The sequence below is a fragment of the Oncorhynchus tshawytscha genome, linkage group LG07 (assembly GCF_018296145.1).
Source record: "Oncorhynchus tshawytscha isolate Ot180627B linkage group LG07, Otsh_v2.0, whole genome shotgun sequence".
Classification (NCBI taxonomy): Eukaryota; Metazoa; Chordata; class Actinopteri; order Salmoniformes; family Salmonidae; genus Oncorhynchus; species Oncorhynchus tshawytscha.
Genome location: NC_056435.1, coordinates 61,392,867 through 61,414,722, shown reverse-complemented (window position 1 = coordinate 61,414,722; position 21,856 = coordinate 61,392,867). Strand labels below are relative to the sequence as shown.

The following is a 21,856-nucleotide window of genomic DNA, read 5'->3' as shown; positions in this document are numbered from 1 at the left end:
AAATACTCCAGTAATATTGGCAAAAACACTACAGTAAATTATATAATATGTATTAGAGGTTGACCGATTAATCGGAATGGCCGATTAATTGGGGCCGATTTCAAGTTTTCATAACAATCGGTAATCGGTATTTTTGGGCGCCGATTTTTTTATTTTTTTATACCTTTTTTTATACCTTTTTTATACCTTATACCTTATTTAACTAGGCAAGTCAGTTAAGAACACATTCTTATTTTCAGTGACGGCCTAGGAACGGTGGGTTAACTGACTCGTTCAGGGGCAGAACAACAGATTTTCACCTTGTCAGCTCGGAGGATCCAATATTTCAACCTTACAGTTAACTAGTCCAACGCAATAACGACCTGCCTCTCTCTCATTGCACTCCACAAGGAGACTGCCTGTTACGCGACTGCAGTAAGCCAAGGTAAGTTGCTAGCTAGCATTAAACTTATCTTATAAAAAACAATCAATCATAATCACTAGTTAACTACACATGGTTGATGATATTACTAGATATTATCTAGCGTGTCCTGCGTTGCATATAATCTGACTGAGCATACAAGTATCTAAGTATCTGACTGAGCGGTGGTAGGCAGAAGCAGGCGCGTAAACATTCATTCAAACAGCACTTTTGTGCGTTTTGCTAGCAGCTCTTCGTTGTGCATCAAGCATTGCGCTGTTTATGACTTCAAGCCTATCAACTCCCGAGATGAGGCTGGTGTAACCGAAGTGAAATGGCTAGCTAGTTAGCGGGCACTAATAGTGTTTCAAACGTCACTCGCTCTGAGCCTTCTAGTAGTTGTTCCCCTTGCTCTGCATGGGTAACGCTGCTTCGATGGTGGCTGTTGTCGTTGTGTTGCTGGTTCGAGCCCAGGGAGGAGCGAGGGGAGGGACGGAAGCTATACTGTTACACTGGCAATACTAAAGTGCCTATAAGAACATCTAATAGTCAAAGGTTAATGAAATACAAATGGTATAGAGGGAAATAGTCCTATAATTCCTATAATAACTACAACCTAAAACTTCTTACCTGGGAATATTGAAGACTCATGTTAAAAGGAACCACCAGCTTTCATATGTTCTCATGTTCTGAGCAAGGAACTAAAACGTTAGCTTTCTTACATAGCACATATTGCACTTTTACTTTCTTCTCCAAAACTTTGTTTTTGCATTATTTAAACCAAATTTAACATGTTTCATTATTTACTTGAGGCTAAATTGATTTTATTGATATATTATATTTAGTTCAAATAAGTGTTCATTCAGTATAGTTGTAATTGTCATTATTACAAATAAAAAAAACATTAAAATTTAAATCGACCGATTAATCAGTACCGGCTTTTTTGGTCCTCCAATAATCGGTATCGGCGTAGAAAAATCATAAATCGGTCAACCTCTAATATGTATACCATAGTATACTATAGTATTTTTTAATGTGGGAGTAGAATTACTAGAATGGGAAAAGTCCAAAGATGCATTTTCTAGGAATGCCAATTCAATTGCATTTATATCCTGTCTCAACATCACTGGCTTTCTCCAACAGGACAAGAGGCTCTTAACGAATACCTGAAGACCAAGGCTGTCACTGTAGAGTACTAAATATACAGCTCTGGAAAAAATGAAGAGACCACTACAAAATGATCCGTTTCTCTGGTTTTACTATTTATAGGTATGTTTTTGGTTAAACTGAACATTTTTGTTTTATTCTATAAACTACTGACAACATTTCTCCCAAATTCCAAATAAAAAAATATTGTAATCAAAATAACAAAAAGATGCAGTGTTGTCAGACCTTGAATAACGCAAAGAAAATAAGTTCATATTCATTTTTAAACAACATAATATTGTTTTAACTTAGGAAGAGTTCAGAAATCAATATTTGGTGGAATAACCCTGATTTTCAATCAGACTGATCCTCCACCAAATTTCACAGTGGTTGCGAGACAGAGCATGCCAAGACGCATGAAAGCTGTAAAACCAGAGACATTGATAATTTTGCAGTGGTCTGTTAATTTTTTCCAGAGTTATAGAGAGATGTGTGGTAGCTACCCACTGGGCACAGACGTCAGTTCAACGTCTAGTTTTGATTTGCATTTGGTTGAGTTGTCAACTAACACGAATTCAATTTAGGTTAAAAGTTTGGTAAAAAATCCAATCAGTTTTCCTGTTGATTCAACGTTAACACATTATTATATATATATTTTTTTAAATGGCTTGGAAACAATGTTGATTCCAAACGGTTTTTGCCCAGTGGGTATTCTCTCTTTATAATCAGACCATATGTCACTAAGCAAATTCCTGAACTAAATGTGAATGATAGACGAGGCAGAAAGGAAACCTAATACCTCCACATGCCCTGATGAACAATTCTACTTGTAATTCAGTCTTTCTGAAATGTGATTAACCCTCTAATATTTCTTAGTGCTGTTTGCACAATTACTTATGAAATTGAATTTTTTTATTAATGAGAAATACAATGTGAAATTATTTCCCCCTCTTAGAAATGAGAAATATTCACGTTATGTTGTAGCAGTGGTCAACACTGGTAAATCTACTAACAATATTTGAAATTGTCTACACCAGTGGTTCCCAAAGTGTTATAGTCTTGTACCCCTTCAAACATTCAACATCCAGCTGTGTACACCCTCTAGCACCCGGGTCAACGCACTCTCAAATGTTGTTTTTTGCCACCATTGTAAGCCTGCCACACACACACTATACAATACATTCAACATAAGAATGAGTGTGTACTTTGTCACAACCCGGCTTGTGGAAAGTGACAAAGAGCTCTTACAGGACCAGGGCACAAATAATAATATAATAGTCAATAATGTTGCTCTTTATGTAACCATTTTACATATAAAACTTTATTTGTTAATTGAAAATGGTGAATAACTCACCACAGGTTAATGAGAAGGGTGTGCTTGAAAGGATGCACATAACTCTGCAATGTTGGGTTGTATTGGAGAGAGTCTGTCTTAAAATCATTTTCCACACACAGTCTGTGCCTGTATTTAGTTTTCATGCTAGTGAGGGCTGAGAATCCACTCTCACACAGGTACGTGGTTGCAAAGGGCATCAGTGTCTTAACAGCGCAATATGCCAATGCAGGATAGTCTGAGCGCAGCCCAATCCAGAAATCTGGCAGTGGCTTCTGATTAAATTAAATTCTCACCGAACCGCTTGTTGCAATTTTGATGAGGCTCTCTCATTCAGATAATTGTAAGTGGACTGGAGGCAGGGCATGAAAGGGATAACGAATCTAGTTGTGTCATCCGTTTCGGAAAAGTATGTGCTTAATTGCATACCCAACTCACTCAGGTGCTTCGCTATATCACATTTGACATTGTACGTAAGCTTGAGTTTAAAAAAACATCACCCAGATAGGCCAGTCATGTGAGAAACTCGTTATCATGCAAGTGGTCAGACAAGTGAAAATGATGGTCAGTAAAGAAAAGTTTAAGCTCGTCTCTCATTTAAAAAAAAACTTTCAATACTTTGCCCCTTGATAACCAGCGCACTTCTGTATGTTGTAAAAGCATTACATGGTCGCTGCCCATATGATTGCATAGTGCAGAAAATACACAAGAGTTCAGGGGCCTTGCTTTAAGAAAGTTAACAATTTTCACTAGTGTCCAAAACGTCTTTTAAGTTGTCAGGCATTCCCTTGGCAGTAAGAGCCTCTCGATGGATGCTGCATGGTACTCAAGTGGCATCGGGAGAAACTGCTTGCATGCGTATTACCACTTCACTATAGCTCCCTGTCATGGCTTTTGCACCATCAGTACAGATACCAACATGAGCAGCAGTTACATTTGGCTACATTCGGACCGTTAGTGGAATTCCAGCAAGAGAGTAACGGTTAATGTGATTGGATGTTAATTATTTGACTAGGCTACCTGTATTTGACATTGCGTTGTTATTTCGCTGAACACTAGATGGTTTCATTTTATTTTTGGCAGTGAAACATGGCAACTCAGACGATTAAAAAAAGCTCACCCAAATGTATAGCCCTGTTGGAAAATATAAATGGACTGTTTGAAAATGTGGAGAGAAAAAAAGTTAAATGTTTATTTTTTTATTTTATTAATGTTGATCACATTTTTATTTGGCGTACCCCCGACGGCATTGCACCCCAGTTTGGGAAACCTGGTCTACACAATAGATGTGTTGTGTTCATGGACAATACTGGATGACAATTTAATGGAACTTTATGAATGATGATCTCCATATCAGAGCTTGAACAAGCGCCTTTTTACTAGTTTTCCTGATTCATTAAAATCACAAAGGTTTATACAGTAATATGACTGGTGTCGTGTCTTTACTATCATTAAATTGAAGACTTAGTTTTTATCAAAGATTCTCTGTAATTAGTATTATGCGATTAAACTGATTAATCATGTAACTGTAATTAACTAGGAAGGCGGGGCACCAAGGAAAATATTCAGATTACAAAGTTATAATTTCCTAATATAACTTTTCAGATATTTTATATCTGATCAATTAGTCTTTGAATTAATGAATGATTTATTTTACCTCACGTTAGTCTCATTCCAAACGTCGTAAATTGTTGGTTACTGCACGAACCCAGTCTTCACTATGAGTCATCCATACAATTGTCTTAAATCATTTATTTTCTAACTAAGTAATTCACAGAAATGCATAAACAAACAAACAAAGTAAATATGGTTACAAGAAATGATAGGCGAATGTGCCCTAGTGGTCTAAACCGGCATGGCGGCTTGGTGTACAAATGATATATAGGGGGTCGACTGAGAAGTCACTACAGAGTTGATAATTATAACAATTGAAATGCTAATCCTTTGCACATGAACGCTCACTCATTCGGGAACAATTGCAATCAATATATATATTTACGCTCAGTGTGTCATCTTGATCGCTGTTGAAAAGTTAGTTTCTGTTGGAAAGTTTCTGTCCTCTCTCTCTCTCTCTCTCTCTCTGCCGTGGTTAGAGGGGATAGTTTAGAGTGACATTCATTCATGTTGTTGTAGAATGGATGTTTCGGCGGTTGTCGTTCTTCGCGTTCAATGATACCGAATTCCTAGCTGCAGACTAGTAATTAATATCAAAGACTTGTTCTTATTCTGTCGGTATCGATAGTCTAAGAGTTTAACCATGTGGTATGGTTAAAAGATTCAGCAATGGTCTGCAACCTTTGTCCTCTCGTGATTGAGAGAAAACATGGTCTGTAACCTTTGTCCTCTCGTAATGGGGAAAAACATGGTCTGTTGAGGAATTCTCAAGATTGGGGTTTTATTCGGAATTGCAGAAAAGGGCCTGTCCCAGGATGCCCGACCCTAACCGGGCTCATGGGCGGTCCTCTGATTTAGTTAAACTCAAAAGGGATTTGGGGTTTTCTTCATTAAACAGTCCAAAATCATATTACAGAATTTTACAAACAGTATCATCCTCACTCATTCATCTTATACAACAATTAGATGTAAACCTCATATCTGAGGCTATTATATAAACAGCGTTATGGTAATGTGGTCACACCGCCTCTCATGAGTTTCACCAATTGTACCAAACGGATCAGTTCGTAGCTGGATTCTTCACCGATCTTTTATACCTTCTCCGGAACATAAATGTTGCTCTGACCTCAAGTTCTGTGAGGTGGAAGAAATTCCTTTGTTCTCTATGAAACTTCACTCTGTCTCTATACTGTGTGGCCATGAGGCAGGATCTTCCTGGAATTTACCTCTCTCTGACCACAGCAGCCTGTGTGCAGGAGGCAGGGAGAGGCAGGGAGAGGGGGATGGGGCTTGCTGTACCCAAAGAGTTGTACCCAACGTCATGACACTGGTATTTGCCACTTACATATTCCATTTGTTAAATTGCTAATTCAAATTGGACTGTATCCAAGAGACTGTATCCAAGGGGGAGGGCAGGCTGAAAAGACAACACCGGTCATGGAGGAATCCTGGTTGGCAGCAAATGCGTGAGTCTTTGTTTGTGCATACTTGTGTGTTAGACAGTATCACACACCAAGAATGATCTTCAATGGAGGTCTCCTGCCCTGTCTTGGACTAATAATAAGATAGATTAGGAGAAAGACAAGTCCAACGTGCTTCTACACCTGCATTGCTTGCTGTTTGGGGTTTTAGGCTGGGTTTCTGTACAGCACTTTGAGATATCAGCTGATGTACGAAGGGCTATATAAATACATTTGATTTGATTTTGATTTGAACAGAGAGCTCCAGGAAGATCTGTCTACAGGTGGTGGTGCCGTAACTTGAGGTCGGGCTGGGGATGATGACTGCAGGCATAGTTCTGGATGCTGTACAGGTGGGTGAAGGGAATGTAAGGGCTGCATTTAATCCGTATCGCGGAAGATCCACGTTAAAATGTAAAGGTTGCAGCTCAGAGAGAAGCTGGGACATTGTGGGGGGTCACAGGGACCTCAATGGCACGCCACCACTAGGAACATGTCAGTCTTGGCATAACGGGATGACATAAGCCTATTAGTGTGGACAGTTACACTTCTCTCCCTTTTTTCCCCCTCATAAGACTGGCCCACCGGCCTAAAGATAGACTGGCCCACTGGGCATTTGCCCAAACTGCTCTTTGGCCAGTCCTTTTCAGGTTGGAAATGACAAACAGGCCATAAAGATCATCAAGGACATCAACCACCCGAGCCACTGCCTGTTCACCCCGCTGCCATCCAGAAGGCGAGGTCAGTACAGGTGCATCAAAGCTGGGACCGAGAGACTGAAAAACAGCTTCTATCTCAAGGCCATCAGACTGTTAAACAGCCACCACTAACATTGAGTGGCTACTGCCAACACACTGTCAATGACACTGACTCTACTCCAGCCACTTTAATCATGGGAATTGATGGGAAATGATGTAAATATATCACTAGCCACTTTAAACAATGCTACCTTATATAATGTTACTTACCCTACATTGTTCATCTCATATGCATACGTTGATACTGTACTCTATATCATCGACTGCATCCTTATGTAATACATGTATCACTAGCCACTTTAACTATGCCACTTGGTTTACATACTTATCTCATATGTATATACTGTACAGTAGATGATATCGAGTATCTTGCCTATGCTGCTCTGTACCATCACTCATTCATATATCCTTATGTACATATTCTTTATCCCCTTACACTGTGTATGACAGTAGTTTTTTTTGGAATTGTTAGATTACTTGCTCGTTATTACTGCATTGTCGGAACTAGAAGCACAAGCATTTCGCTACACTCGCATTAACATCTGCTAACCATGTGTATGTGACAAATAAAATTTGATTTGATTTGATTTGATTTGTTTTTACTCAGTATTGTTGTCCATCTTAATGAAGAGTTTACATACAGTGCCTTGCGAAAGTATTCGGCCCCCTTGAACTTTGCGACCTTTTGCCACATTTCAGGCTTCAAACATAAAGATATAAAACTGTATTTTTTTGTGAAGAATCAACAACAAGTGGGACACAATCATGAAGTGGAACAACATTTATTGGATATTTCAAAAAATTTTAACAAATCAAAAACTGAAAAATTGGGCGTGCAAAATTATTCAGCCCCCTTAAGTTAATACTTTGTAGTGCCACCTTTTGCTGCGATTACAGCTGTAAGTCGCTTGGGGTATGTCTCTATCAGTTTTGCACATCGAGAGACTGAAATTTCCCATTCCTCCTTGCAAAACAGCTCGAGCTCAGTGAGGTTGGATGGAGAGCATTTGTGAACAGCAGTTTAGGGGCTGTTTAGGGGCTGAATAATTTTGCACGCCCAATTTTTCAGTTTTTGATTTGTTAAAAAAGTTTGAAATATCCAATAAATGTCGTTCCACTTCATGATTGTGTCCCACTTGTTGTTGATTCTTCACAAAAAAATACAGTTTTATATCGAATACTTTCACAAGGCACTGTATGTCAAAGCATTAAACTTTTGACGGACCACAGTCCGACAGAGAAGGTAGTACAGTATAACATACACAAATGCATCACATTCGTCTCGATCTGTACAGTTCCTAATAAAAAAATGCAACCACATCTACAAAAACCTCGGCCTAAAGACAAGCTCTGCATAGCAAGTGCTAGACAGTATTTCCTTGGATTTCATTATGTAATCCTGGATCCAACTCAAGGTGTGTAATGGGTTGTCTAGCCTGTCATATTGAGTCCCATAGACTTGCCATATAACAACAAACCCGAAAGGCCATTGCTATCAATATGTCAGTGTGGACTACTACATGTATAGCTTGTAAGTTTCACTAAACTTTGTTTTCACTGCACACACACTGAGGATTATATGGCTGAAATAGGCCAGGTTCACACTCAAGTTGTACAACTGTTGTACCGCATATTTGACAGTGGTTTTGATCGTTTTTCTTCACAAAAATAATTACACAAGCATTGTGGGGACTGCACAATGGCTGTGTGTATACAACTGAAAGCTTGGGTTCCATGTGTTTGATGCCATTCCATTAGCTCCTTTCCAGCCATTATTATGAGCCCTCCTCCCCTCAGCAGCCTCCACTGCTACTCATGGTATTAAACTGTGTCTGTTATCCATCCACTGTGTCTGCATTGTGACCAGACTTCCTGGTTCCTTCCTTTATGCAAATGTGTTCACAGCTATTCATTCAATGTCAGATTTATTTACTGTAAGACACTTGTGGATGCAATCAGTTAATAGTGCCATCTGTCAATGATTTTAGAGGGCAGAATAATGATGATGATTTAAATGGTTTCTCTGTCCAGATCTGTCTACACTTGTAAGATATCCAGACACAATGCGTATCTGACTACGTCCGGAGGGGGGCAGGATGATCTGATCGCAATGTGTCTTTTGATTGTGTCCACATTTTTAGACAGGTCTAGACAATCAAAATGTGTACAAGATCAGGACAAAGGACGCAAGTTAGAACCAGGTATAAACGGGGCTTCTAAATTCCAACAAGGTGTCAGTGGCGGAGCAGGAGGCAACAGATTGTCCACGCCACGTCTCAGGGACGCCTCAGCTGAGTCACTTTCAGTGTGTGCGTGTGTGGGGGTGGGGAGGCTATAGGACAAGGAGGGATAAAGAGCTGAACTCGGTTCCTTCTCTCCTCTGGATAACAGCATGCAGGTCTCAAATGTCGGTCATGGTCATGAAGGATTAAGAAGCTATTGATATTTACGTCACTTCCAGTGTTTGGCAAATATTTACTAAATGTCTCTCTAGTCAATGTAGTGTTTCACTCTGAATTGAAGTGAGAAGGGGGATAAATAGAAAAAAGACACTGGGTGAGAGACTGGCTAATAATACTAACAGGTAGAAAGAGCCAAAACCCCATAAGCTCAGAAGATGTTACACAAATGGAGGGGAGACAGTCAGAAAAGAGAACAGATGTCCTTTAGAGGGGACCAGGCTTATGCCACATGTTGGTGACAGGTACAACACATGCTGGCACTAAGGATGGAGCAACGAGGAAGAAAAGAGAGGAGAGAGAGGAACAAGATGGAGTTATCATGAGACAGAGGGAAAGGTAGAAAGAAAGAAAATAGAAAGAGCAAAGGAGAGAGATGGTTAGAAAGAGAGAGATATAGACCCCGTTTCAGTCTGATAGCCCTGCTCACACAGACGACAGCAGGCACCCCCTCCTTCCCTCCCACCCGATTCAGTCTGATAGCCCTGCTCGCACAGACGACAGCAGCACCCCCTCCTTCCCTCCCACCCGTTTCAGTCTGATAGCCCTGCCCGCACAGACGACAGCAGCACCCCCTCCTTCTCTCCCACTTGCACAGAAATACCATCACGACCCAATTTGTTTGCTTCCCAGAGGAGAGGAAACCCCTGCCAGCGACTGGACAGGTACTCTTAATGCTTCGCCTCGGGACTCACACCTCATCATCCCCACTCAATGTCACCCTGCAGTCCTTCGCCTTCCGAGCCTTAGAACCACGGACCGTCATCTATTATCACCTCGTTTTTCATCTGCGACTCACCAACCAGCGCCCCACGTCACTTCTCTCCAACCCAACATGAGAAAGGGACTCCAGGCCAGCCAGGCTGCTCACACAGGGCAGTGGGACGAGCAGAGGCATCACGAGCAGCGGCTGGGGAGGGCAGAGAAAAAGTTAGCAGCCTTCTGGTTGTCCTTGTCGCAGAGGACGTGGACGTTTTTCAGGCCCCGCGGCGGCAAATGCACCGGCTGCTTCCAGCGGAGCTCCTCGGCAGCTCGCCTACTGAAGAGCGAATCGTGAGGAGTGTGTGTGTGAGTGTTTGTGTCTGTCTGTCAGCAGCGGGTGTCAGAAGAGTCCTGGCAGACACCCCTATCTGGAGGACCCATATCTGCGTGTGTATGTGACCTCCATCCCAGAGGTCAAAGGCAGTCTATGTCGTTCTTCAGCCTTCTCCACCATTGGCATTCTTTCTTGGTTGTGTTATCTTAGCAACGTTGACTAAAGATGGAAGGACAAGCTGTCATTCTAATGTCATTCTCATTCAGGAGGACAAACATACTGTCATTCTAAAGCCCCTGAAATACGTTGAGCCCAGTGGATTGGTTGAAGAGCGTTTGGCGATTTTCTGCTGTCGACTGGAAGGAATCTCCCCATTCACTAAACTAAACTATCAAAGAGGAGACCATACCACAGAGAAGATATTAGTGGTGGAGATTGGTGTGAAAAAGGGCAGCTGTCACTCCCTTAACCCCTACTGGGGACTTTCCAGATGGGGTAACTGCGACCTGCGGAGACCATGGTGGTCACCCATTTAGAGCTAGAGCTGTGCTACCAGGGGAAGAAGCTGAGGGGCTTCACCTGTAAGCTAACCCGCTCCCCCCATGGCTATCTGCCTGAGAGTGCCTGGCTCATCTTGGCTCAGATCCTACTGCCCTACCTGGTGGCTGGCCTGGGCATGGTGGCGGCAGGCATAGTCATGGACTTGGTTCAAGTATGAGCTAACTTTGAGTGTGTGTGTATGTGTTTGTTTGTGTGTGTGTTGTATTTATCTGGGCATGCTGTGATGTGTTGAGTAAATCCCCTTCAATCTAAGAAAAAAACAGGTGAGATAGATTAGCTGCCACAGAGGTTTAGGTGTCTACATGGGCAGATTGCTTTGTATCAGCGATCCCCTTTATCGTGCACTACTTTTGACCAGGGACCAAGTAGTGCACTATATAGGGACAAGGTTGCCATTTGGGACGCAGGCACTATTGAGTCATCTCCGGCAACGTGACACTTGTGTCACCAGAGGAGCCGAGCTGTTTGCTATGAAAAGTGTAGGAAGAAACTATCAGGAAAGCATTGAGAACTGTGGGAGATGTAGCATGAAATGATAAAGAGGCCAATTTAAAATGTAGGAGGTGCTTTGACATGCATGGTTTGGAAAATATAGGAGAGACTGATAAACAGACGACAGGAGGATAGCAGCAAATCTATCTGGGGACTTGAAAGCTGTTTCAAAGAGCAGTCAGAAGACCCCTGACAGTGGCTATAAATGACAGCTAGAAAGAGCATCCACGACACGAGAGTGCTGCAGCCATTTGAAAATGTGTGTCAATATCGAAAAGATCATGCACTTGAAGCTTAGCCCGAGTCCCAGATCTGCTTGTGCTGTCTTGCAAACTCCTATGTCATTGTCAATAGGAGTTGGCACGACAGCGCAAACAGAACTGGGACTCAGGCTAACTTGTGGCAATACTCCATGGTACATTTTGAGGATGGATAACCCACTTGACTGATGAGGTCAGTACCTTGCCCTTCAAAGTGCATTCTACAAAACATGCAGATAGGCATTGTGTATATATAGTAGAGTAGCACAAATGACATATAGGCAAATAAGTATAGAGCAGCAAAATAGCTCTTTCCCTGGTTCACCTTTTGGAAAGATCCCAGCAGTCGCATGGCGTGACTGACTCCCTGAATAATGGAATAGGTTGGTGGGTTGGGTAGTGACTTTGACTGAAGTCAGCCTTGAAAGCTCAGGGATTTAGTTCCTTTTCAATTGGAAATGAAAACGTGAAGAAATAAACAAATGTTCACCTGTAATCAACAAGAGTTATTGTATGCCACTAAGTTACAGTAAGACTGTAATTTTAGTGTCACTAATACTTAACATGTTCAGATTATTATTATTAGATTATAATGGGATGACAACAGCAAAAGATTATGGTTTTAATCTGAATAAAGAAATGATATAATAGTGGTAATAGTCTTTTCCTGTTACAGTGAATTATTCTGGTTGCCAGATCTGTTTGTGCTTGATCCAACTCCTTTCGGTTTTGGCATGACAACGACCAAGCAGTTGGCTAAAGCATGAGAACTGTATATTTGGCAACCAGGCTGGCAGTGTCAGGAGGGATTGTTATGTTTCAGCACTGGGAGGTGCTTGAGGAGATCATTGTGTATGTTTCAGCATTGGGAACTGTTTAGGGAGATCATTATTGAGGTTTTAGAACTGGGACATGTTTAAAGAGGACATTGTTATGTTTCAGCATTGGGAACTGTTTAGGGAGATCATTATTCATGTTTTAGAACTGGGACATGTTTAACGAGGTCATTGTGTATGTTTCAGCATTGGGAAGTGTTTAAGGAGATCACAGAGGTGTTTATCTTGGTGCCAGCCCTGGTGGGTCTGAAAGGCAACCTGGAGATGACACTGGCATCCAGACTGTCTACAGCAGTAAGTGCACACACACAAACACACACACGCACAGACACTGCTGACACACACATACACACACTCAACGCTGCCACAACGTTTGAATGTAAAACTAAATCTAGATTTTACATACAAACTCACACGCACACCATTTAAAATGTTAAATATTTCTCCCGTTCCTTTATAAATGGTCTATGTCCCTATCAGGCGAATACTGGGCAGCTGGATGATCCAAAGCAGCAGTGGAGGATAGTGTGTAGCAACCTGGCTCTCATTCAGGTGACATTGACCTCTCCTTCAGCAAACACAGCCAATGGCATTTTATCAAACCAGTGCTGTCACTTTGGCTAGCCTGTAATGTCAACCACACGTTATTATAAAGTATGTTTATCTGTGAATCCAACAGAGGGCACAAGAGGGTTCACTGTATCAAGGCAATGACATGTCTCAGTGTTATGCCTCATTCTCCCTCCCTCCCTCTATCCCCCTACATCTCCCTCCTTTATTTCCTGCCCCCTCTCCTCTTCCCTTGCTGCCTCTTCTGTTCATTCTTTCTCCCCTTTGCTCCCTGCCTCTCCTGCTCTCCGTTCTCTTCCCTTGCTCCTTTTCCACTCTCTCTCCCTTTCCCTCCCGACTCTCTTCCCTTGCTGCATCTTCTGTTCTCCCTCCCTCTCTCTCTGCTCCCCTCTCCCTCTCTCTCTGCTCCCCTCTCCCTCTCTCTCTGCTCCCCTCTCCCTCTCTCTCTGCTCCCCTCTCCCTCTCTCTCTGCTCCCTCTCCCTCTCTCTCTGCTCCCCTCTCCCTCTCTCTCTGCTCCCCTCTCCCTCTCTCTCTCTGCTGCTCCCCTCTCCCTCTCTCTCTGCTCCCCTCTCCCTCTCTCTCTGCTCCCCCTCCCCTCCCTACCGCTCCTATTCTCTCTCTCTCCCTCCATAGGTCCAGGCCACAGTGGTGGGTTTCCTGGCTGCGGTAGCTGCAGTGGGTTTGGGCGCGATGACCAGGGGTCGTGTAGACCTGCTGCAGGCTGCTGTTTTATGTGCCAGCAGCATCACCACAGCCTTTGTAGCTGCCCTGTCATTGGGCAAGTCAACCTGACAAAACCACAATAGCTGTCATGCCACTAGCCAGTGATAGTGTTAGGTAGTGTCACTTCCATTGTTCAGATATTAATTAAGTTAGTGTTTCATAGCTAAATCAGAGTACACAATTAAGATTAAGATCTCAGTGGGCATTTCAAAGAATAATGTTTTATATTTGGGTATTTTGGTAATTATTATGTATTCCTGAGTTTTGATTTTGACAATAGGGTTTTTATCCAACAAATGTATTCCCAACTAGATGATTCTAGATCTAAAGTCCGCTCTCTGTGTCGGTAGGCCTGGTGATGGTGGGAGTGATCATTGGCTCCAGGAAGGTGGGCATCAACCCTGACAACGTGGCCACGCCCATCGCTGCCAGCCTGGGTGACCTCATCACCCTCTCTCTGCTGGCTGGGGTCAGCAGCTTCCTCTTCCGGTTTAAAGGTCAGATCACTGACAGCAGAATAAGTGGTATGTGCCGGTGTCTGGTCGAGCGGTAACACTCAACTCCCAGACCACACGTGCTCCCCCGGCGATGGCGTTCGAGCCCCGGCGATGGCGTTCGAGCCTCGGCGATGGCGTTCGAGCCCCGGCGATGTGGTTCGAGCCTCGGTACACCCACTGTTTGCCCCCATCCTACCTGTCGTTGCTTTTTCATTGTCTGTCCCCCTGACTTTCTGTCCAGTCAAAAAATATATATAAAAGTAAGAAAGGATGTTTGACATCTAATAGGCCCAATGTTATCTGAACCTTAACCCCTATCACTGACTAGGCCCATATTGATGATTCCTAGGGCTGGATGCAATATTGAGCAAAGCCTTGGTGGAGACATTTCCATTATGCCTGGGTTCTGATTCCCTACACTTCCCCTGAAATGGGCACTTGTTCACTCCCCCTCATGGATTTAAACATTTTGAATTGATGTATGCATGGGGTGGACTAGATGGAGTTTCCACAATATTTCTTAAACCAATCCGTCCCATTTAAATCCATGAAGCACTCTTTGACGAGAAGGGTAAAGAATCAGACAGTAGGCCAGTTCTTTCAAATGTTCAAAGTATTTAGTAGAATGTGTTGGTTTGAAACTGATCTCTCATTATTTCCAACTGGAAAAGACTATGAGCACCAACAAGATATCTTACATAACTTCACCATTTCATTTCACATTCATTTTCCTTTCCAATAAAACATCTCTTATTAGTTTCCAAATGAAATATCCTCAAATCTCTCGAAAGAAAATTAATATTCGGTACTTCAATTGTGTCTTCGGTAGAGGGCAGCACAGTTTCTTTCACGACTAGTTATTTCAGGTCTGCTTAATAAATGTCCAACACAGTACATTGGGTGGGTTCCAGCAATTTCCATTCAGGTCTGCCCAGATTATAGAATCATTTTATCATGTTGACATACAATATGTCTTGCAGATGTAACACTTCTTTTCTACCTGCATAGAAAATGTGCATGTGGAATGTGCCCACTTTCTCACACACACACACACACGCACACACACACACACGCACACGCACACGCACACGCACACGCACACACACACACAACCTTTCTTGTCTTCCAGAGATGTGGTACCTGCCTGCTCTGGTGTGTGGCTTTTTCCTGGTTCTCATTCCGCTGTGGGTGGTCATTGCCCGGCACTCTCCTCCAATCAGAGAGGTGCTGAGGTCTGGGTGGCAGCCCGTCATCATGGCCATGTCCATCAGCAGGTAAATGCCTGGGGCTATCAGCATTCTATCAATGTTCAATCCATGAGCGTTCAAGTAGATTTCGAAGAAACAAACATGCTGTATATTCACTTGCAGTTACGATCGCAACTTGAAGGCCTTTTGTCACCTTTATCCAAACTGATTTTACAGAACTGGACAGGTGACAGTTACTGCTCAGTAGGCATAAATGCACCAGATCACTTTCACCTATCCTCTCCTTTCAGATCAGTGCAGATGGAGGACACAGAGTGGAACTTATCACTTGCCCCTTAGACAATCTACAGCTTTGAACATGTTATGTGACGTTTGTGTCCCATTGTATCCTTGTAAACCACAGTATTGGGGGCCTGATACTGGATAAGACAGTGAGCGACCCGAACTTTGAGGGGATGGCGGTGTTCACTCCCGTAATCAACGGTGAGTGGACCGAACCTAACTCCTCAGATCAAAGAGTGGGGCATGTGTGTAATTCAATGCTCAGATTTAAATTTTGTCTCAATATTATTTAAATGTTGAAGAGTTCTTACTTCCTCCTAACAAATATCCTCAAGGAGCCATCTAAGAAACAGCTACATGGGAAAAACTAGAAACAGGTTTACCCCATTTGCAATGCTGCTTACCATTGCTAAATATGTATCTTGTAAAATCGCCATGACATCTCATTTGGACATGGGTACGAGTCGAGAAGCCAGAGCTTTATTGGTCTCAAGTGGTTCTGAAAAGAGTATTAAGTTCCACTCATCCCTAGCTTGTCCACTACTATAACATATGATGTAAGCTTAAATGTCAAATCTGGTACTCCTTTCCTTAGAAGACAACATCTGGTTGTCTTGGTGGAAAGATAGATGGCATGTTTGACAAAATAATAGACAGGCGTGGTTCTTGTCCTGTTACATTTAAACAGTCTTTGAAGTATGACAGTAAATTACTATAACTTGTGTGACTAATTACATGAAGCCACTGCACTATTGTAAACAATGTCATTTTAAAGTTGAATGTTTTAAGGGCAGCAGGTAGCCTAGCGATTAAGGGCGTTGGGCCAGTAACTGAAAGGTTGCTGGTTTGAATCCCCGAGCTGCCAAAGTAAAATAATCTGCCGTTCTGCCCTTGAGTAAGGTAATTAACCCCCAACAGCAACTGCTCTCTAGGGGCTGATGACATCAATTAAGGTAGCCCCCCCCCAGGGGTTGGGTTAAATGCGAAAGACATGTGAATGCATTCAGTTGTGCAACTGAATAAGTAACCCAATTCTGATATTTTTTCCACTCATTGGTCTTTTGACCAATTACAGCAGATCTTTTCACAGCATATTTTTTTCAGGGCTGATCTGATTGGTCAAAATACCAATTAGTAAAAAAAAGATCAGAATTGGGCTGCCTGTGTAAACACAGCCTAAGACTAGCATGGCAATGTTTGTTGCCCATGGCTAGCCACCATCGCTGGAGAAGACTAACAATAAGGTTTACATAAACCTCTTTAGAATGACAACTATGTACTGTCTGCTTCAGAGGATTTCCTCTATATCTTTGCCAGCCTCAGCTAGCGCTAGCAAAGCTTTTCGCATTAATCGGCATTTCAAGACAGGAAGTACATTTGCATTGCCATTCAGTGTTTTTTCTCTCTCTCTTACGCACTCTCTTTTTACCTCCCGTCTTGTTTATTCATCTCTTACCTTTCTCCCTCTGCCTCCCAATCTTGTTCTATCTTCTTCCCTCTTTCTTTCTGCCTATCAATCTTTCTGTCTTTCTCCACCTCTCTCCCTCCATCCTCCTTACCTCCAATGGACACAAGATCATGCAATCTCTGCGCACAAACTCACTTTAAATATATGCCATTACATTCACATCAGAATTATCCCTACATAATTAACTAGAAAGAGTTGCAGAAAAACAAAATCAACTAAAATTACCTTGAAGACGCTTCATCATAACCTTGAAAATACCTATAATTTACTAAACCCAAAGCTCAAGCCTAAATATGTAAATAACTAATTATAATATTCCATATAGCAGATACTTTTATCTAAAGTGACTTACAAGTCATGTGTGTTTAGATTTTGCATATGGGTGGTCCCAGGAATCAAACCTAGTATCCTGGTGTTAGAAGCACCATGCTCTACCAACTGAACTACAAAGGACCAACAGACAAATTCAACAAAATACGATTATAAAAATGGTATTTTTAACAGCTGTTGCTTATAACAACATTATGTATAATTATACTGGTATTTCAACGACTGTTCGGCTCCTTCCCTTCACCCAGGTGTGGGAGGTAACCTGGTAGCCATCCAGGCCAGCCGCATCTCCACCTACCTACACTACTGGAGTATGCCAGGGACCCTGCCCTTCCCGATGACACAACACTGGCCTGGGCCCTGCCTGACCTTCTGCTCCTCAGGTCAGCAGTCAAAACACACTTCAACTTCAAACACACAGGATGACACAACACTGCCCTTGCCTGACTTTCAGCTCACAACATTTCCCTGACCCTTGCCTGACCTTTAGCTCACAACACTCCCCCTGCCTGACCTTCAGCTCACAACACTCCCCCTGCCTGACCTTCAGCTCACAACACTTCCCTGACCCCTGCCTGACCTTCAGCTCACAACACTGCCCTGACCCTTGACTGACCTCCAGCTCACAACCATGCCCTTGCCTGACTTTCAAACCACAACACTGTCCTTGCTTGACCTTCACAACACTGTCCTGACCCTTGCCGTTGCTTCACAACACTGGCCTGGCCCCTACCTGACCTTCAGCTCCTCAGCTAACCAGTCAAACAAACTTAAAAGAAACACAAAAGAAGCAGAGGGGTCAAATGAACACTGCACACATCTACACACAATATTACTAACCCGTAACAGTCGTCAGTACCCTGCCCGCTCTTGTACACTTCCTCCTAGACATTAAAAGGCTTTTGGAAGTTTAGCTTATTTTCTGCTTACTTTTAAGATGTCCTCTAAGTCTCCTGTTTACATCAACAGGGGTCAACTCCAAGTCAGCGAGGGTTCTAGTCTTCCTGGTAGTTCCGGGTCACCTGCTTTTCCTCTACACCATCCACTTACTGAATGGCGGCCATGGCGCCCTCACGCCTGCCTTTGTCTGCCTCTACCTGTGTGCGGCCCTGCTACAGGTCAGAGGTCAAACTGATATGTACCACAGACATGACCCACTGTACCACTCCTACTTTAAAAGGTGACATATGGTGAAAAATGAATTTAAAAAAAAGTTGTGACCTTGGTGAAGACTGAATATGGCCCCTGGGGAATTTTATAGCAGCACAGCATTGCTTAGAATTAAGGGCAATGGTGACATCATTGAGGACCTTTAAGGTTGCAGTGACACATCCATAACCTGAGCGGAAACTAGGCCTATAACAGTTAGGATCAGCTTGATCTCCCCCTTTAAATAAAGGACGAACTGTGGCTGCCTTCCAAGCAGTGGGAACCTCCATAGAAAGGAGAGAGAGGTTAAAAAAGGTCAGAGATGGGCTTGGCGATGACAGGGGCAGCAACCTTAAAGAAGAAAGGGTATAAACCATCTGACCCAGATAGTTTTTTGGGGTCAAGTTTCAGGAGCACCTCTGACTTACTAACTGCCTGCAGGGAGAAACTTTGTATCAGGACAGGGGTAAAAGAGGAAGAAGCATTGGGGATAGTCGCATTAGAAGGGGTGGAAGATGAGGAAATGTTGGACGGGCAAGGAGGCATGGCTGAGTCAAATAGGAATCCTGACTTAATGAAGTGGTCATTAAACCACAACCACATCAATAACAACCACAACATCAACTTTAAGAGACGTGGGCAGCTGTGAGGAGGGTTTATTCTCCAGGTCTTTAACCGTTTTCCAGAACTTCTTGGGGTTAGACCCACAGAGAGAGAACGGCTCCTTAAAGTAACTAACTTTGGCCCGTGTCCATTTCAAGGACAGATGTTCCTTAATACTACGCCTCTCTTTTGTTTGGATCTCACACATTGAGGGTTTGGGTCGAGTAAATCATAGTTTTACACTACGAGAGCCATTGCCGATATAAACAACGGCCTTAGTAGAAATGTTAATAAAAGATTTACTGTTTTCAGCCCTCTTGCCAAACTCTGGCGCTGCAATTCAAACCACACGTCGCTGAAAATGCTGACCAGTATACCGATACATCTGTAGAACACCAGCCCAGTGTTTTAGTCCTTCTACTTACCAGATTAAACATATTTTTCAGAGTTGATATGACCTGTGGTGTCATTAGCAACTTTTTAGATACTTCAAAAATAAATGTATACAGACAGTGTGAACCATGTACGCGTTTTTGCCCTTAATGTTTATTGTTCACATGACCTCAACTTCTTTTTACTTGTTCACATACAGTGTGGGTTGCCAGTAATCTCATAATAATGGGATGTTACTAGACAGTATAACAGAGAAGCTATTGAACATGGCCTATACATCTTTCCCAGGGTGAAAGGGACATTGTATTACAGCTTCTGCACAGTCCAACTTCCCTCAGTTACCTGCACTAGTGGGTTAGTCATCGTGCTGTCAACTGATTCACAGGTTGTGATTCTGCTGTACCTGGCTGACCTGATGGTGCGCTGGATGTGGCGGAGGGGGCTGGACCCGGATAACTACTCTATCCCGTACCTCACGGCTCTGGGGGATCTGTTGGGGACCGGCTTCCTGGCCCTGAGCTTCAGGGCCATTCAATCTATACCAGCCCACCATGTCTAGAGCGACTGAAATTAAGATATAACAACGTGGCCTACACACTGTAGTTTCACAGGCCTCCGACAACCACCAAGCTTGACTTCACATACGGTCTCTTGGCTCCACAGAAGCCCTGTTTATGCCTGCCATTAACATGCGTCCTTCGTCCTGATCTTGTCCATTTACACTTATAAGATCTGATCACAATGCGTCTTTTAAAAGTCTACACAATCAGAATGTGGAAAAGATCAGGGAAAAGGCGTCATGTTAGAACCAGGTATTAACAGGGCTTAAGAAATGAATGCTGCTAAGGGAGTACCTGTATACTGTAGCTCGACAGTCTTTCAGCGCCCAGTTACCACATAGAAGCTACCTGTTGAGATGTGAACGCTTTAAACGCTTTAATGGTCAAATGGTAAATGCACTGTACTAAAGCAATAATATTGTCTGCGCTTGTTTGTTTGCTGACTGTCTATACATTTATCCTCATGCTCAAAAATGGTTCACTTGTGAGTTTAGTCACAATAAATGTACTAATGCACTCACGGGAAAAACACACTATAAACCAATAGAGGACATGGGATTAATCCATGTGTCACAATTTCAATGATCGACCACTGCTATTTTCATTTGTGCCTCCAAACCATTACTGTACAAACTACGGGAGTCATGTGGGGCCTTTTAAGTCAATTAATATATACTTTTAAAAACAGGCTTAAATCATCTTTGATGCTCTGCAATGACACAAACAATATAACTTTCACCAAAGATTAACAGTTATAATCATGTTTTCAATTGTACAGGACACATGTTGACTTAGTATGTATGTTTCTGTGTTAACAATAGTCAGATTGTACCTAGAGAGCACTTGCTCACTTGCTCTTATTTTAGTAACCCAATTTGTATCAATGTGTTCCATTGTTGGAGTAAAACCATTCACATACAATGCCTGTCTTCCATTTTATGAATTCACATATCTTACAGTAGAATCAATGCATGTCATGTGATTTTACAAAACAGATCAATAAAATGTGACCTCACCACCAGCAACATTCAAACACGTCCTTGTGACAACCCTGCATTTCAACACCACGGTACCCAGGCCAAACTTCTGCTACGGGGGGGGGCATGAATACCTGTGCTGATCACCCCAACAGTTATTTCTCACACACACACGGTAAAACATTACCAAAACCACAGATTTCATAAAGCGATGCCCGTGTTGTAGGGATAGAACCGTGTCGGGGTCAAGGTTCGTGTCTCTTGGCTGTGGAGCACATACTGTAGAAGTGCCGTGTTGACATTGTGTCAGAGAACATGGCAGGTATCCAGATTAAGTGAAGCCTATGACAAATGGCTAGACCTTTATTTAAAGGGATAGTTTGGGAAAAAATTACATGTTACGATATTTATTTATTTACCTTGAAAGCGGTTTGTGGACAACGAGTGACAGCTTAACACACTTTTGGTTTTGTTAAACTAGCCACTGCCAACAAATGTAATTTCACTGAACTATCAAAGTAAGCCCCATGTTGCAGACTTGTCTTAGGTAGACTTTATCAGACAGGTGTCCAAGCCTCCCGAAGGGTCACTGTTGGTACTAGCATAATGTGAAGAGTATTGACATCAAGACTGATACAACTATTGCCTATATAATTGGACACAACTCTGTTTTGAATGCAGTGAAAGGGCTCTCTTCTCATACCTTTGTTCACAGGACCTATAAAACTGCATGATTTGAC

At 42.6% G+C, this 21,856-nt stretch overlaps 3 protein-coding genes across 8 annotated transcripts in view; 2 read left to right on the top strand and 1 right to left on the bottom strand.

Moving 5' to 3' along the window:
- LOC112246202 (cytosolic 10-formyltetrahydrofolate dehydrogenase-like) overlaps positions 1 to 4,304 on the top strand; it is a 46,612-nt gene extending 42,308 nt beyond the window's left edge. For all 4 annotated transcript variants that reach the window (XM_024414499.2, XM_024414497.2, XM_024414498.2 and 1 more), the window contains exon 23: positions 1,544 to 4,304. In XM_024414499.2, coding sequence (XP_024270267.1) covers positions 1,544 to 1,599 — 56 coding nt within the window. In that variant the 3' untranslated portion in view covers positions 1,600 to 4,304. The remainder of the gene's footprint in view (positions 1 to 1,543) is intronic.
- LOC112246205 (carbohydrate sulfotransferase 11-like) overlaps positions 1 to 21,856 on the bottom strand; it is an 86,863-nt gene that overhangs the window by 22,210 nt on the left and 42,797 nt on the right. The gene's annotated exons all lie outside the window — the stretch shown is intronic.
- LOC112246203 (solute carrier family 41 member 1-like) lies at positions 9,714 to 21,060 on the top strand. Of its 3 annotated transcripts, none has more exons than XM_024414502.2 (10): positions 9,714 to 10,918; positions 12,542 to 12,649; positions 12,836 to 12,907; positions 13,560 to 13,704; positions 14,000 to 14,146; positions 15,276 to 15,420; positions 15,758 to 15,837; positions 17,683 to 17,817; positions 18,404 to 18,614; positions 19,965 to 20,051. In XM_024414502.2, exons 1-10 carry the CDS (start codon positions 10,724 to 10,726, stop codon positions 19,969 to 19,971), a joined length of 1,245 nt encoding a protein of 414 aa, XP_024270270.1. In that variant the 5' UTR covers positions 9,714 to 10,723; the 3' UTR covers positions 19,972 to 20,051. The 3 variants fall into 3 exon arrangements, with proteins under 3 accessions (XP_024270270.1, XP_024270269.1, XP_024270271.1); XM_024414501.2 differs by having other exon boundaries at positions 9,717 to 10,918; positions 18,404 to 18,552; positions 19,965 to 21,060; XM_024414503.2 differs by having other exon boundaries at positions 9,719 to 10,238; positions 18,404 to 18,552; positions 19,965 to 21,060.

Coding starts and splice junctions, on each gene's coding strand:
- LOC112246203 (XM_024414501.2), top strand. CDS start 10,724: ATGGTGGTCACCCATTTAGAGCTAGAGCTGTGCTACCAGGGGAAGAAG. Junction 15,421..15,757: donor ATGGCCATGTCCATCAGCAG/GTAAATGCCTGG, acceptor TGTAAACCACAG/TATTGGGGGCCTGATACTGG. Junction 18,553..19,964: donor TGTGTGCGGCCCTGCTACAG/GTCAGAGGTCAA, acceptor ACTGATTCACAG/GTTGTGATTCTGCTGTACCT.